We start from the raw sequence: 14292 nt of genomic DNA on the forward strand, positions 1-14292 counted from the left end.
CGGCTTCAGTGAGGACTTCTTGCCGCTTGGATGAAGACTTCTGCCGCTTCATTGAGGATGGATGTCTGGTCTTCAAAAACTGTAAGTGGATCTTCGGGGGGTTAGTGTTAGGTTTTTTTAAGGGTTTATTGGGTGGGTTTTATTTTTAGATTAGGGTTTGGGCTGAAAAAGAGCTAAATGCCCTTTTAAGGGCAATGCCCATCCAAATGCCCTTTTCAGGGCAATGGGGAGCTTAGGTTTTTTAGATAGGTTTTTATTTTGGGGGTTTGGTTGTGTGGGTGGTGGGTTTTACTGTTGGGGGGTTGTTTGTATTTTTTTTTACAGGTAAAAGAGCTGATTTCTTTGGGGTAATGCCACACAAAAGGCCCTTTTATGGGCTATTGGCAGTTTAGTTTAGGCTAGGGTTTTTTATTTTGATAGGGCTATTAGATTAGGTGTAATTAGTTTAAATATTTGATCATTTCTTTTTTTTTGTAATCTAGTGTTTGTTTTTTTGTAATTTAGTTAATTGTATTTAATGTTTTTTATTTAATAATAGTGTAAGGTTAGGTGTTAGTGTAACTCAGGTTAGGTGTTAGTGTAACTCATTTATTTTAACTAGGTAGCTAGTAAATAGTTAATAACTATTTACTAACTATTCTACCTAGTTAAAATAAATACAAACGTGCCTGTGAAATAAAAATAAAACCTAAGATAGCTACAATGTCACTATTAGTTATATTGTAGCTAGCTTAGGTTTTATTTTAAAGGTAAGTATTTAGTTTTAAATAGGAATAATTTAGTTAATGATAGTAATTTTATTTAGATTTATTTTCATTATATTCACGTTAGTAGTGTTAGGGTTAGGGTTACGTTAGGGTTAGACTTAGGGTTTAATAACTTTAGTATAGTGGCAGCGACGTTGGGGGCGGAAGATTAGGGGTTAATAACTGTAATGTAGGGGGCGGCAGATTAGGGGTTAATAACTGTAATGTAGGTGGCGGCGACGACATCGGGGGCGGCAGATTAGGGATTAATAAGTGTAGATAGGTGGCGGGGATGTCGGGGCGGCAGATTAGGCGTTAATAAATTGGGGGCAACATTGGGGGCGGCAGATTAGGGGTTAATAAGTGTAATGTAGTTGGCAGCGATGTCGGGGGCGGCAGATAAGGGGTGTTTAGACTCGGGGTTCATGTTAGGGTGTTAGGTGTAAACATAACTTTTGTTTCCCCATAGGAATCAATAGGGCTGCGTTACGGAGCTTTACGCGCCTTTATTGCAGGTTTTAAGTTTTTTTTTTAGCCGGCTCTCCCCATTGATGTCTATGGGGAAATCGTGCACGAGCACGTAAACCAGCTCAAGGCAGCGCTGGTATTGGAGTGCGGTATGGAACTCAATGTTGCTCTACGCTCACATATTGCCTGCTAACGCCGGGTTTTTGCAAACCTGTAATAGCAGCGCTGTAGGGAGGTGAGCGGGGACAATAACTTGCAAGTTAGCACCGAGCAGCCCTTACCGCAAAACTTGTAATCTAGCCGTTAATTATTTGCTGCAAATATATTTTCCTCAGCAGCAGCTTAACATTTTCTCTCCATGCTCCTCCACTGCTGGCACAAACTGTCCCCCTTTGTGTTGGGTGCTGCAGACCTGACCCTCTAGGAGTAGGTAGTGCACAGGTCACACTGTCGTGCACTGATTCCCCTCCAGCACAAATGATAGAGGATACCATAACTTACTGCACTTAAAGGGACATTGTACACTCATTTTTTCTTTGCATAAATGTTTTGTAGATGATCTATGTATAAAGCCCATGAAGTTTTTTTTTAAAAAAAAATGTTTAGTTTTGCTTATTTTTAAATAACATTACTCAGATTTTCAGACTCCTAACCAAGCCCCAAAGTTTTATGTGAGTACTGATGTATACCTTCTCCAGCTTGCTCCTGTTTGTGTAAAGGGTCTTTTCATATGCAAAAGAAGGGGGAGGGGGAGTGTCTTATTTCCCACTTGCAGTGGGCTTTCCAGCTGCCTTTTCAACAAAGCTAAACTGAAAGCTTCTAAGTAAGTTTTTAAACAGTTTTATACTGGATTTTTATATCGGTATCTGTGCATCTGATTCTTTATAGTAGTGTCTATTACATGCAGTTATATGAAAATGAGTGTATACTGTCCCTTTAAGCCTGCAGTGCAATCACGTACAATGGAAAAAAGCATATTAACATTTTAAAGCAAAGGAAATGTATTTGATCACATAATACCAGTAATATGACATTTTTACTACATTGAGTGTCACTAGTTTTTAAGAGCAGGACTCACAGGGGAGGTCTTACATTACCTGTTTAGCTGAGTCTTTCCTCTTAGCTGCTGAATTGTTTCTGTGTTTGGGAGGCCACATGACAAGTTCCTGTACGTCTAAAAATTCAGGATTTCAGAAATATTCCAGATTTAAAAATGTGTATCTGTACTCGGTAGATCAATTAACATAGGGTAGATCCAATAGAGCTGAAAAGATTATCAACATTGTATTTTATAAAGGATATAATTAAAGTCTATTGTGATTTTTGTGAAACATTTCTCAGTTTGAATACAATCTACCTTGTGGTTTAACCCCTTCAATACCGGGACTTTCAGAAAAAAACTTGCCCAAAATACCTGAGAATTTTTAACATTTTTGCAATCACTCCATTTAAACCGAAATAGAGCCTTGTTTTTTTATTTACCTGTCAAAACGATATATTTTTAAGAATACAACCCAAGGTATTGATCAAGGCCCATTGTGGTAAATTTCATGCCACCATTTCACCACCAAATGTGATTAAAAAAAAAACATATATTTTTTTTTTTTACAAACTTTGGGTTTCTCACTAAAATTATTTACAAACTGCTCGTGCAATTATGGCACAAATGGTTGTAAAAGCTTCTATGGGATCCCCTTTGTTCATAAATAGCAGACATACATGATTTTGCCATTGCTTTTTGGTAATAAGAAGGCTGCTAATTGCAGCTGCGCACCACACTTATCTTATTCCCGGCAGTGAAGGGGTTATCAGGTAGCTAGTAAGGTTCATTTAAGCTTTAGTGCAGAGATTACCCTCCCAACTAACATCCCCTGATCCATCCCAAACCTCTCTCTTCCCTCCCACACTCCCCACTGGTCACCCCCATCTTAGGTACTGGCAATATGAAGATTTAATATTTTCATATGTTTTTATTTTTGCTGCAGTGTGGGACCCCCCTTACCCTCCAACCTCCCGGATCCCTTCCAAACAGCTCTCTAACCCTCCCCCCATCTATTGTCTGCCATCTTAGGTACCGGCAGCTGTCTGCCAGTACCTATAAAATAAAAATAAAATGTGCAACAAAAACCACACACAAATAGTGATAATACAGACCAATATGCAGGAATATATCCAAAGTGAAAAGAGTCTTTAATGGAAACAGTACCACAAATAGCAATGTTCCTCAAAAAGAAGAGAAAGAAACATATCATAGCATAATACTGTGTAAATCTTCACTCCCCAGAAAACTCACATTAATAAGTAGAAACTCCACACCGTATCTGTGGAGTCATTTAAGCATTGTTCAAATTGGATCCAAGGAGGGCTACTTGTCCGGTACAGAAAGACTACAGATATGGGGGCCGAATAATCAAGCTCCGAATGGAGCTTGATGCCCCTATTTCCGTGCGAGCCTTTAGGCTTGCCGAAAACAGCAGTTATGAAGCAGCAGTCTAAAGACCGCTGCTCCATTACTTGTCTACCTGCTCTGAGGCTGTAGACATCCATCTGCCCGATCCTATACGATCGGGCTGATTGACACCCCCTGCTAACGGCCAATTGTCCGTGAATTTGCAGGGGGTGGCATTGCACAAGCAGTTCACAAGAACTGCTTGTGCATTTATTGATGTGCAGCGGACATGATACGCTACATAAATACATAAATCGGCCCCATGCTGTGAAGCTTCATGTGGTCTGTAACAGACTATCACACGCATAGTATCCTTGTATGTTTATACCTGTTATCCTTAGTGATCTAAAATTACTTTGGCTTTTGTTTTTAATAAGTTGTGCATTTGCTTTAACCCCTTAGTGACCAGACCATTTTTCAATTGTCTTACTGTTAAGGACCAGGTCTATGTTTACATTTCTGCTGTGTTTGTGTTTAGCTGTAATTTTCCTCCTACTCATTTACTGTACCCACACATATTATACACAGTTGTTCTCGCCATTAAATGGACTTTCTAAGGATACCATTATTTTTATCATATCTTATAATTTACTATAAAAAATTATAAAATATGATGAAAAAATTGAAAAAACTCCCACACTTTTTCTAACTTTGACCCCCAAAATCTGTTACACATCTACAACTACCAGAAAAAAACACCCAGTTTCTAAATTTTGTCCTGAGTTTAGAAATACCCAATGTTTACATGTTCTTTGCTTTCTTTGCAAGTTATAGGGCAATAAGTAGCACTTTGCTATTTCCAAACCATTTGTTTTCAAAATTAGTGATAGTTACATAGTAACACTAATATCTGTCAGGAATCCATGAAAAACCCTTCACATGTATATATATATATATTTTTTTAGTAGACAACCCAAAGTATTGATCTAGGCCCATTCTGGTATATTTCATGCCACCATTTCACCGCCAAATGTGATCAAATAAAAAAAAAACACGTTAATTTTTTAACTAACTTTTGATTTCTCACTGAAATTATTTACAAACAGCTTGTGCAATTATGGCACAAATGGTTGTAAATACTTCTCTGGGATCCCCTTTGTTCAGAAATAGCAGACATATATGGCTTTGGCATTGCTTTTTGGTAATTAGAAGGCCGCTAAATGCCACTGCGCACCACACTTGTATTATGCCCAGCAGTGAATGGGTTAATTAGGTAGCTTATAGGGTTGATTTTAGCTTTAGTGTAGAGACCAGCCTCCCACCTGACACATCCTGGCCCCTGATCCCTCCCTGACCCCTCTCAAACAGCTCTCTTCCCTCACACACCTCACAATTGTCACCACCATCTTAAGTACTGTCAGAAAGTCTGCAAGTACTAAAATAAAAGGCTTTTTATTTATATATATATTTTTTTATAGGTATGTATACATATATATTCTGCAGTGTTGGATCCCCCCCTTAGCCCCAAACCTCCCTACCCCCCCCCCCCACACAAAGTTCTCTAACCCTCCCCCCTCTACCTGTCTGCCAGTACCCAGTTTACTAAAAAAAAAACATTTTTCTGTAGTGCAGCTGCCTCCCTCAGTACCCTGCCCCCTCCCAGATCTCAATACTTATAAATCCCACATGATTGTGATTTTTGTATTTATTTCAGTACCTATAAAATGCCTTTTTTAATTTTTTTAATTTACTGTGGTGTAGTGTTCCCCACCTCCCCCCTCCCGTGATTAGTTAGGGAGCCCCCTACCCTTTTTTCTGTAGTGTAGCACCCCTTCCCTCCCTTTATTATTTTTTTTCATTATTGTAGGGCCGTATCCCACTTCTGCTGCCTCCCTCCCCCCTCCGCGGCTGGACCACCCACCTGCCTCCCGGATTTCCTCCCACTCCTCCTGCCAGCACCAGCAGAAGATTGTTACAGACGGTGACACACACAGTCTGTAACAATCTGGCATCTAACCTCATATGGAGCACAGATCTCACTCCAGTTCCATATGCGGGCAGATGCCTGGAGCTCATGAACTCCAGCTTTAACTTAACAGCTGAGACTGCTGGAGCTTCCTGAGGCTCAGGCGTATATATATATGTTGTGCGGTACGATGAGCCAAGTACAACACAACGTGTATATATATATATATAATGTCTTAATGGGTGAAGGGGTTTAAAGTATGTTATGTTGCTTAAAGGGACAGTGTACTGTAAAATTGTTTGCCACTTACTGTATGACTTGTTATACCAGCTGCAGAGTATAAAATTTAAAAAAAAAAAACTTTCTAATTTACTCCTATTATAATTTTTTCTTCAGTCTCTTGCTATCTTTATTTTAAAAGCAGGAATGTAAATCTTAGCAGCCAGTCCATTTAAGGTTCAGCACCATGGATAGCGCTTGCTCATTGGAGGCTTACATTAACCAACCAATAAGTAAGCATAACCCAGGTTCTCAACCAAAAATGGGCCAGCTCCTATGCATCACACTCCTGCTTTTTAAATAAAGATAGCAAGAGAACGAAGAAAAAATGATAATAGGAGTAATTCGGAAAGTTGCTTAAAATTAAATGCTCTATCTGAATCATGAAAGAAAAAATTTGGGTTCAGTGTCCCTTTAACCTTAGTACCTACCTCGTCAGGAGTTTCTTCTGCACTTTTTTTCTTTACATACAGTAGCTTTTCTATACTCAATACTACTGTAATCATTTTTAAGTAAAAGTTTCACATGTTCAGTAGAAGCTGTTGCCTCTGAAAGCTTGTACAATGCCACTTCCTGCTCGTGTGCGACTTTCAATCAAACTGAACGGACAAGGCTGGGGGGGGGGATTGTAAACCACCAGCTCAGAGCTGGCACATAGGTTAGGAAGCAGTGGTCCAGTGTCCATTTAAAGGTCTATTGCATGCAAAGAACAGCTTGTTTAGTATATTTGTGGATGTCTGGTAAATATGGAAGCATAAGCAATAAGACTTCTTACTATAATAGAAGCCTATATTGTTGTTTATAATGCATTCTGTAATATTTGTTCATTAGCTCTGCAAGAAAAAAAAATACAGTGGGGCGCTTTACTTTAAAATTTTGGACAGACCTTACATAAAGGGAAGGCCAAATATCAAAGGTAAACCACAAAGTTCATGAATTCACAATAAGTATTAGTTACCAAATAATAATGCATTATTATTGCACATCTACCTACATATATTAAACGTTGGTGTAAATTGAACCCCTTAATGACAACTGACGTACCAGGTACGTCATGCAAAAACTAACAGTTAATGACAATGGACGTACCTGGTACGTCAGTTGTCTAACAGAGTGCTGGAAGCGATCACAAATGCTTCCAGCAGCTCTGAGGGTATTGCAGTGATGCCTCGATACGGAGGCATCCTGCAATACCACTTTACAAGCCTCCGATGCAGAGAGAGCCACTCTGTGGCCCTCTCTGCACCGGTAGCGATGGTGCCAGTGTCCGCCGGGTATGAGGGTGCGTGCGCTCGTGCACGGTGCGCGTGCACGAATGGTGAGTGTGCACGTGGGCGTGCGTGTGGGCGTGCACGTGCACCCATTAGCCATTAGAACGAGGGCAGAAAGAGGAAAAAAAAGGGAATTTTTTTTTAAATATAAAAGGATCTGGGAGGGGGGGGGGGTGGGGGTGGGGGTATTGTGGGGGGCTGCTACACTACAGAAATAGTTTTTAAGTAAAAAATAAAATAAAAATACTTTTTGGGGGGTTTTTGGGGCCAAACTGGGTACTGGCAGACAGCTGCCAGTACCCAAGATGGCGGTAATTATGTAGGGGAGAGGGTTAGAGAGCTGGAGGGGGGATCAGGGAGGTTGGGGCTAAGGCAGGGGTCCATCACAGCTAAAATATTTTATTATTTTTATTTAAAAAAAAAAAAAAACTCTTTTATTTAGTACTGGCAGACTTTCTGCCAGTACTTAAGATGGCGGGAACAATTGTGGGGTGGGGGAGGGAAGAGAGCTGTTTGGGAGGGATCAGGGGGTGGGATGTGTCAGGTGGGAGGCTGATCTCTAAAATTAACCCTGCAAGCTCCCTACAAGCTACCTAATTTAACCCCTTCACTGCTGGGCATAATTAACGTGTGGTGCGCAGCAGCATTTAGCGGCCTTCTAATTACCAAAAAGCAACGCCAAAGCCATATAAGTCTGCTATTTCTGAACAAAGGGGATCCCAGAGAAGCTTTTATAACAATTTCTGCCATAATAGCACAAGCTGTTTGTAAATAATTTCAGTGAGAAACCTAAAATTGTGAAAAATGTAAAGTTTTTTTTTTTATTTGCTCGCATTTGGCGGTGAAATGGTGGCATAAAATATACCAAAATGGGCCTAGATCAATACTTGGGGTTGTCTACTACACTACACTAAAGCTAAAATTAACCCTACAAGCTCCCTACAAGCTCCCTAATTAACCCCTTCACTCCTGGGCATAAAACACGTGTGGTGCGCAGCGGCATTTAGCGGCCTTCTAATTACCAAAAAGCAACCCCAAAGCCATATAAGCCTGCTATTTCTGAAAAAAGGGGATCCCAGAGAAGCATTTACAACCATTTGTGCCATAATTGTAGAAGCTGTTTGTAAATAATTTCAGTGGGAAACCTAAAGTTTGTGACAAATTTTGTGAAAAAGTGAACTTTTTTTTTTTTTATCGCATTTGGCGGTGAAATGGTGGCATGAAATATACCAAAATGGGCCTAGATCAATACTTTGGGTTGTCTTCTAAAAAAAAATATATACATGTCAAGGGATATTCAGATATTCCTGACAGATATCAGGGTTCCAAAGTAACTAGCGCTAATTTTGAAAAAAAGTGGTTTGGAAATAGCGAAGTGCTACTTGTATTTATTGCCCCATAAATTGCAAAAAAAGCAAAGAACATGTAAACATTGGGTATTTCTAAACTCAGGACAAAATTTAGAAACTATTTAGCATGGGTGTTTTTTGGTGATTGTAGATGTGTAACAGATTTTGGGGGTCAAAGTTAGAAAAAGTGTGTTTTTTTCCATTTTTTCCTCATATTTTATTATTTTTTTTTAGTAAATTATAAGACATGATGAAAATAATGGTATCTTTAGAAAGTCCATTTAATGGCGAGAAAAACGGTATATAATATGTGTGGGTACAGTAAATGAGTAAGAGGAAAATTACAGCTAAACACAAACACCGCAGAAATGTAAAAATAGCCATTGTCATTAAGGGTAAGAAAATTGAAAAATGGTCCGGTCGTTAAGGGGTTAACCCCTTAACGACCAAGGACGTACGCCCCACGTCCTCAAAAAAAAGACAGTTAATGACCGAGGACGTGGGGCGTACGTCCTTGGTCTGGAAAGCAGCTGGAAGCGATCCTGCTCGCTTCCAGCTGCTTTCCGGTTATTGCAGTGATGCCTCGATATGGAGGCATCCTGCAATAACCCCCCTTGGCCATCCGATGCAGAGAGAGCCACTCTGTGGCCCTCTCTGCACCGGACATCGGTGGCTGGTATCGTTGGTGGGTGGGAGCTTACGTGGGAGGCGGGTGGGCGGCCATCGGTGCTCAGTGTGGAGTGGAGGGGGGCGGGAGCTACGGGGGCGCGCACGGGAGCGCGCGCGTGCACGGGGGCTGGTGGGCGGGCGCGTGCACGGGGCGGGAGCGGGTGGGAACCGCTACAATACAGAAAAAAAAGGTTAACAATTAAAAACACCATTACTATAAAATATCATCTAAGGGACCTGGAAGGGGTTGGGGGTTGGTCTTGGTGGGGGGGAAAGCTACACTACAGAAAAGGGAATTTTTTTTTTAAAAAAGGCACATTTTGTTACAAAACTGGCAGACAGCTGCCAGTACCCAAGATGGCGCCCATTATTGCAGAGGGGAAGGGTTAGAGAGCAGTTTGGTGGGGGATCAGTGAGGTTGGGGTCTAAGGGGGGATCCTACACATCAGCATATGTAAATATGCTTTTTTTTTTTTTTTTTTTTTTAAAAAGGGCCAAATACCTTTTATTTTAGTACTGGCAGAGTTTTTGCCAGTACTTAAGATGGCGGGGACAATTGTGGGGTGGGGGAGGGAAGAGAGCTGTTTGGGAGGGATCAGGGGGTCTGATGTTTCAGGTGGGAGGCTGAGCTCTACACTAAAGCTAAAATTAACCCTGCAAGCTCCCTACAAGCTACATAATTAACCCCTTCACTGCTAGCCATAATACACATGTGATGCGCAGCGGCATTTAGAGGCCTTCTAATTACCAAAAAGCAATGCCAAAGCCATATATGTCTGCTATTTCTGAACAAAGGGGATCCCAGAGAAGCATTTACAACCATTTGTGCCATAATTGCAGAAGCGGTTTGTAAATAATTTCAGTGAGAAACCTAAAATTGAGAAAAAATTAACGTTTTTTTTAATTTGATCGCATTTGGCGGTGAAATGGTGGCATGAAATATACCAAAATTGGCCTAGATCAATACTTGGGGTTGTCTACTACACTACACTAAAGCTAAAACTACCCCAAAAAGCTCCCTACATGCTCCCTAATTAACCCCTTCACTGCTGGGCATAATACACGTGTGGTGCGCAGTGGCATTTAGCGGCCTTCTAATTACCAAAAAGCAACACCAAAGTCATATATGTCTGCTATTTCTGAACAAAGGGGATCCCAGAGAAGAATTTACAACCATTTATGCCATAATTGCACAAGCTGTTTGTAAATAATTTAAGTTAGAAACCAAAAGTTTGTGAAAAAATTTGTGAAAAGTGAACAATTTTTTTGTATTTGATTGCATTTGACGGTGAAATGGTGGCATGAAATATACCAAAACGGGCCTAGATCAATACTTTGGGATGTCTACTAAAAAAAAATATATACATGTCAATGGATATTCAGAGATTCCTGAAAGATATCAGTGCTCTAATGTAACTATCGCTAATTTTGAAAAGAAATGGTTTGGAAATAGCAAAGTGCTACTTGTATTTATGGCCCTATAAGTTACAAAAAAAGCAAAGAACTTGTAAACATTGGGTATTTCTAAACTCAGGACAAAATTTAGAAACTATTTAGCATAGGTGTTTTTTGGTGGTTGTAGATGTGTAACAGATTTTGGGGGTCAAAGTTAGAAAAAGTGTGTTTTTTTTTCTATTTTTTCCTCATATTTTATAATTTTTTTATAGTAAATTATAAGATATGATGAAAATAATGGTATCTTTAGAAAGTCCATTTAATGGCGAGAAAAACGGTATATAATATGTGTGGGTACAGTAAATGAGTAAGAGGAAAATTACAGCTAAATACAAACACCGCAGAAATGTAAAAATAGCCTTGGTCCCAAACAGACAGAAAATGGAAAAGTGCTGTGGTCATTAAGGGGTTAAAGGGACATGAAACCCAAATTTTTTCTTTCATTATTCAGATAGAGAATACAATTTTAAACAACTTTCTAATTTACTTATATTATGTAATTTGTTTCATTCTCTTGGTATCATTTGTTGAAGTAGCAGCAATCCACTAATGGTTTCTAACTGAACTCATGGGTGAGCCAATCACAATCGATATATATATGCAGCTACCAATCAACAGCTAGAACCTAGGTTCTCTGCTGCTCCTGAGCTTTCCTAGATAAAGCTTTTAAGCAAAGGATAACAAGAGAAGGAAGCAAACTAAATAATAGAAGTAAATTGGAAAGTTGTTTAAAATTTGTATTCTCTATCTGAATCATGAATGAACATTTTTGGGTTTCATGTCCCTTTAAGTAAACAAAAAATCTTATTATTAATCAAGTTCCAATTATAATTTAAAAAATAATTAAAAAGGATCTATAAAATCAGATTTCAGTCAACACAAATTTGACATTAACATTTTTTTTTATTTTAAAAGCCACATAAATGTATAATACACTTATTTTTCCCCCCACACTTTTAAATAACATACACGATTTCTGAAATAGGAAATGGACAAATAATGTATAAACAAATATGGTTTTAATAATTTATGTCTCTTTAGCCTGATTCACTTTATGGAACTAGAGTATTAGGTTACAGTTCAGTTCCTTATTGTTGGTTTTCATGGATAATCAGAAAATATTTTCAGACATATCATTTTAATTTTTACATCCACAAAGGAATGAAAAATGTATTATTATTACTATTATTAATAATATCATCATCACATTTTGTAAAACAAGTAGGCAAAATATTAATTTAATATTGGTTTAAATTGAGGGCTAGATTACAAGTGGAGCGCTAATTTATCTTGTGTCCATAAAGACCATTTCCCCCTGTTTATGGGTGCGTGATAAATTACTAGCCATTACAAGTGTCATTATTAGCACTCAGAGGTCAGACCTATGGTTAATTTTCAAAATAACCTCTGATTGCCCCAAAAATAAAGAATATTCTTTTTTTTAAAAAACAAACAAACTGGAAAAAGCAGTTTTGAGGAGTTATAGTTGACAGGTGCGGAGTGCCTTTACATAACGGTCTATGGGAACTGTGTGTTCCCTGTAAATATATACAGTATGTATATGCTTATATACATATATGTTTATGTGTTAATGTGTATACACAAATTAACACATTAATATATATGTATATATTCATATATATTTACAATCTGCTGCCCATCGCTGTGCGACTTACCCCTTTTGCTGAGCTAGTTCTCATGCCGTGTTTCACGGCATGAGAACGCGGCTCCCATTGGAGCCTATGGAAGCACGCTCTTGTGAGCGCAAAGCTTCCGTGCAATGGGAACGCGAGGTCGCTTCGTATTGCACCTAACTTGTAATACCAGCGCACATTTGACTGCGCTGGTATTACCAAGTGAAGCGCAAATATCGCTTTTGCGGGAAGCAATATTTTGCGCTTCACTTATAATCTAGCCCTAAATTTTTTAAAATTTTTTTCCCGTTTATGTCCTTGTCAATCTCACAAGAACATCTCATTATTTTTATAGATGCTTCTATTTCTTTTTTCCCCAAGAAAATCAAAAGGTTTTGGTAAAAAAGCTAGGTGCATTGTTTTTAAATTTCTGAAATTCATCTTTTCCGGCCACCAGCACTGCTGCAGGGAAACTTCTGGGATATTCGGTATTCTGTAACACAAAAGACAATGTCATTTTATTAATGAGATATTAAAACCTGTTTTGCATGAAAAGGTTGATTTTGAAACATGACTTGCATGTCTGTACACAGCTGTTCCATGAGATAGATGCTCTACCACACCTCTGCTGGTAAATAGTGACACACCCCACCGGAAAGAAGACTAAATAGGTTAAAAAAAAACAACAACCCTGTAATACATAGTAGAAAGTCATCTTTCAGGTACAATAGAAACAGATGACTTTAATATCCCTTTAATCATTTATAAATGTAGCTGTTTAAAGGGACAGTAAAGTCAAAATTAAAATTTCAGGATTCATACAACTGTTCAATTTAATTGTAGTATCAAATTTGTTATCTTGGTAGAATCATGAGCAGCAATGCACACCTGGGAGCTGGCTTCTTACTGGTGGCTACACATATATGCCTCTTGTCATTGACTCAATAGATGTGTTCAGATAGTTTCCAGTAGTGCATTGCTGCTGCTTGAACAAAGGATGCCAAAAGAATTAAGCAAATTTGATAATAAACGTAATCTGGTAAATGCTCTATTTGAATTGTTATTTTCATTTTGCCATTAATGTGACATTAAGATAAGTAACAGAGAATGTCCTAGTAAGGGTAACCTTGCTATCTGCGTGTGCGTGCACCTGTGTGTGGGTATGTACATAAAATGTTTGTATACGTACAGTATATATATATATATATATATATAGTGCGTGCACATGCGGATGTGTTAGTGGTCTATGTTTTGAGTAATGTGAGTGCTTTAAGGGTTTGTTTAACTGACTAATTCTGTAATTGGAATTAAGCAAAAGCACATCACTGTATCTCAATCTTCACTGTCTGTACCTCTATGTTCGTCTCTGACAAAGTGCCTCTGGGCAGGATACATATCAGATAACCAATCGTGCGATATAATTGTGAGTCTGAGCCATAATAACTTATGGCTTTTCATTTTTACTAATAAAAGGTATTTTTTAACTCGGCTACGAGCATTTTTTACTTTTTCCCCAGCTGGACTAAGGCTAACACTTGTGCAAATCTCTATGTTTACTATCTGTGAAGTAGGGCATCAGGGAGGTTTGGGAAAGCTGTGTAATCATTAGGGTTTATTTCTTCATATCATTCAATGGGAAGTTATAAAAGCGTGTGCATGTGCCTATGTTTAAACATATGTGAATTGTTTTTTTGTCTACAGTGTCAGGATTTTGAAAGTGTTTGTACTTGTGTGGGTTAGTCAGTGTGTTTGTATACAACAGTTTTACAAGATGGGTGTGGCTTTGTTAATGTTCCTTTCCATGTGCAAGTAAGACAGCTAGAGGAACCAGTCAAACATGAATATTATATATATATATATATATATATATATATGTATATATATATATATATATATATATATATATAAAAACCCATCAGTTACACAGTGTTACCCTCCAATGGTCATCCGCCTGGGTGCCAACATGTAATCAATAATCCAAAAATAATGGTCGCACTCTCAGGTCTTTTAGTGAAAAAAACGTAGTAAATTTTAATGAAACGTTTTCGGGGTAATCTACCCCATCA

At 38.5% G+C, this 14292-nt stretch overlaps 1 protein-coding gene across 4 annotated transcripts in view; it reads right to left on the bottom strand.

Annotated features, from left to right (window-relative positions):
* Window positions 1-11475: 11475 nt before the first annotated feature.
* LOC128645829 (L-threonyl-[L-threonyl-carrier protein] 4-chlorinase) overlaps window positions 11476-14292 on the bottom strand; it is a 195629-nt gene continuing 192812 nt past the window's right edge. For all 4 annotated transcript variants that reach the window (XM_053699109.1, XM_053699110.1, XM_053699107.1 and 1 more), the window contains one exon: window positions 11476-12719. In XM_053699109.1, the coding sequence (XP_053555084.1) occupies window positions 12612-12719 (108 nt within the window). In that variant the 3' untranslated portion in view covers window positions 11476-12611. The remainder of the gene's footprint in view (window positions 12720-14292) is intronic.

The sequence above is a fragment of the Bombina bombina genome, chromosome 1 (assembly GCF_027579735.1).
Source record: "Bombina bombina isolate aBomBom1 chromosome 1, aBomBom1.pri, whole genome shotgun sequence".
Taxonomy (NCBI): domain Eukaryota; kingdom Metazoa; phylum Chordata; class Amphibia; order Anura; family Bombinatoridae; genus Bombina; species Bombina bombina.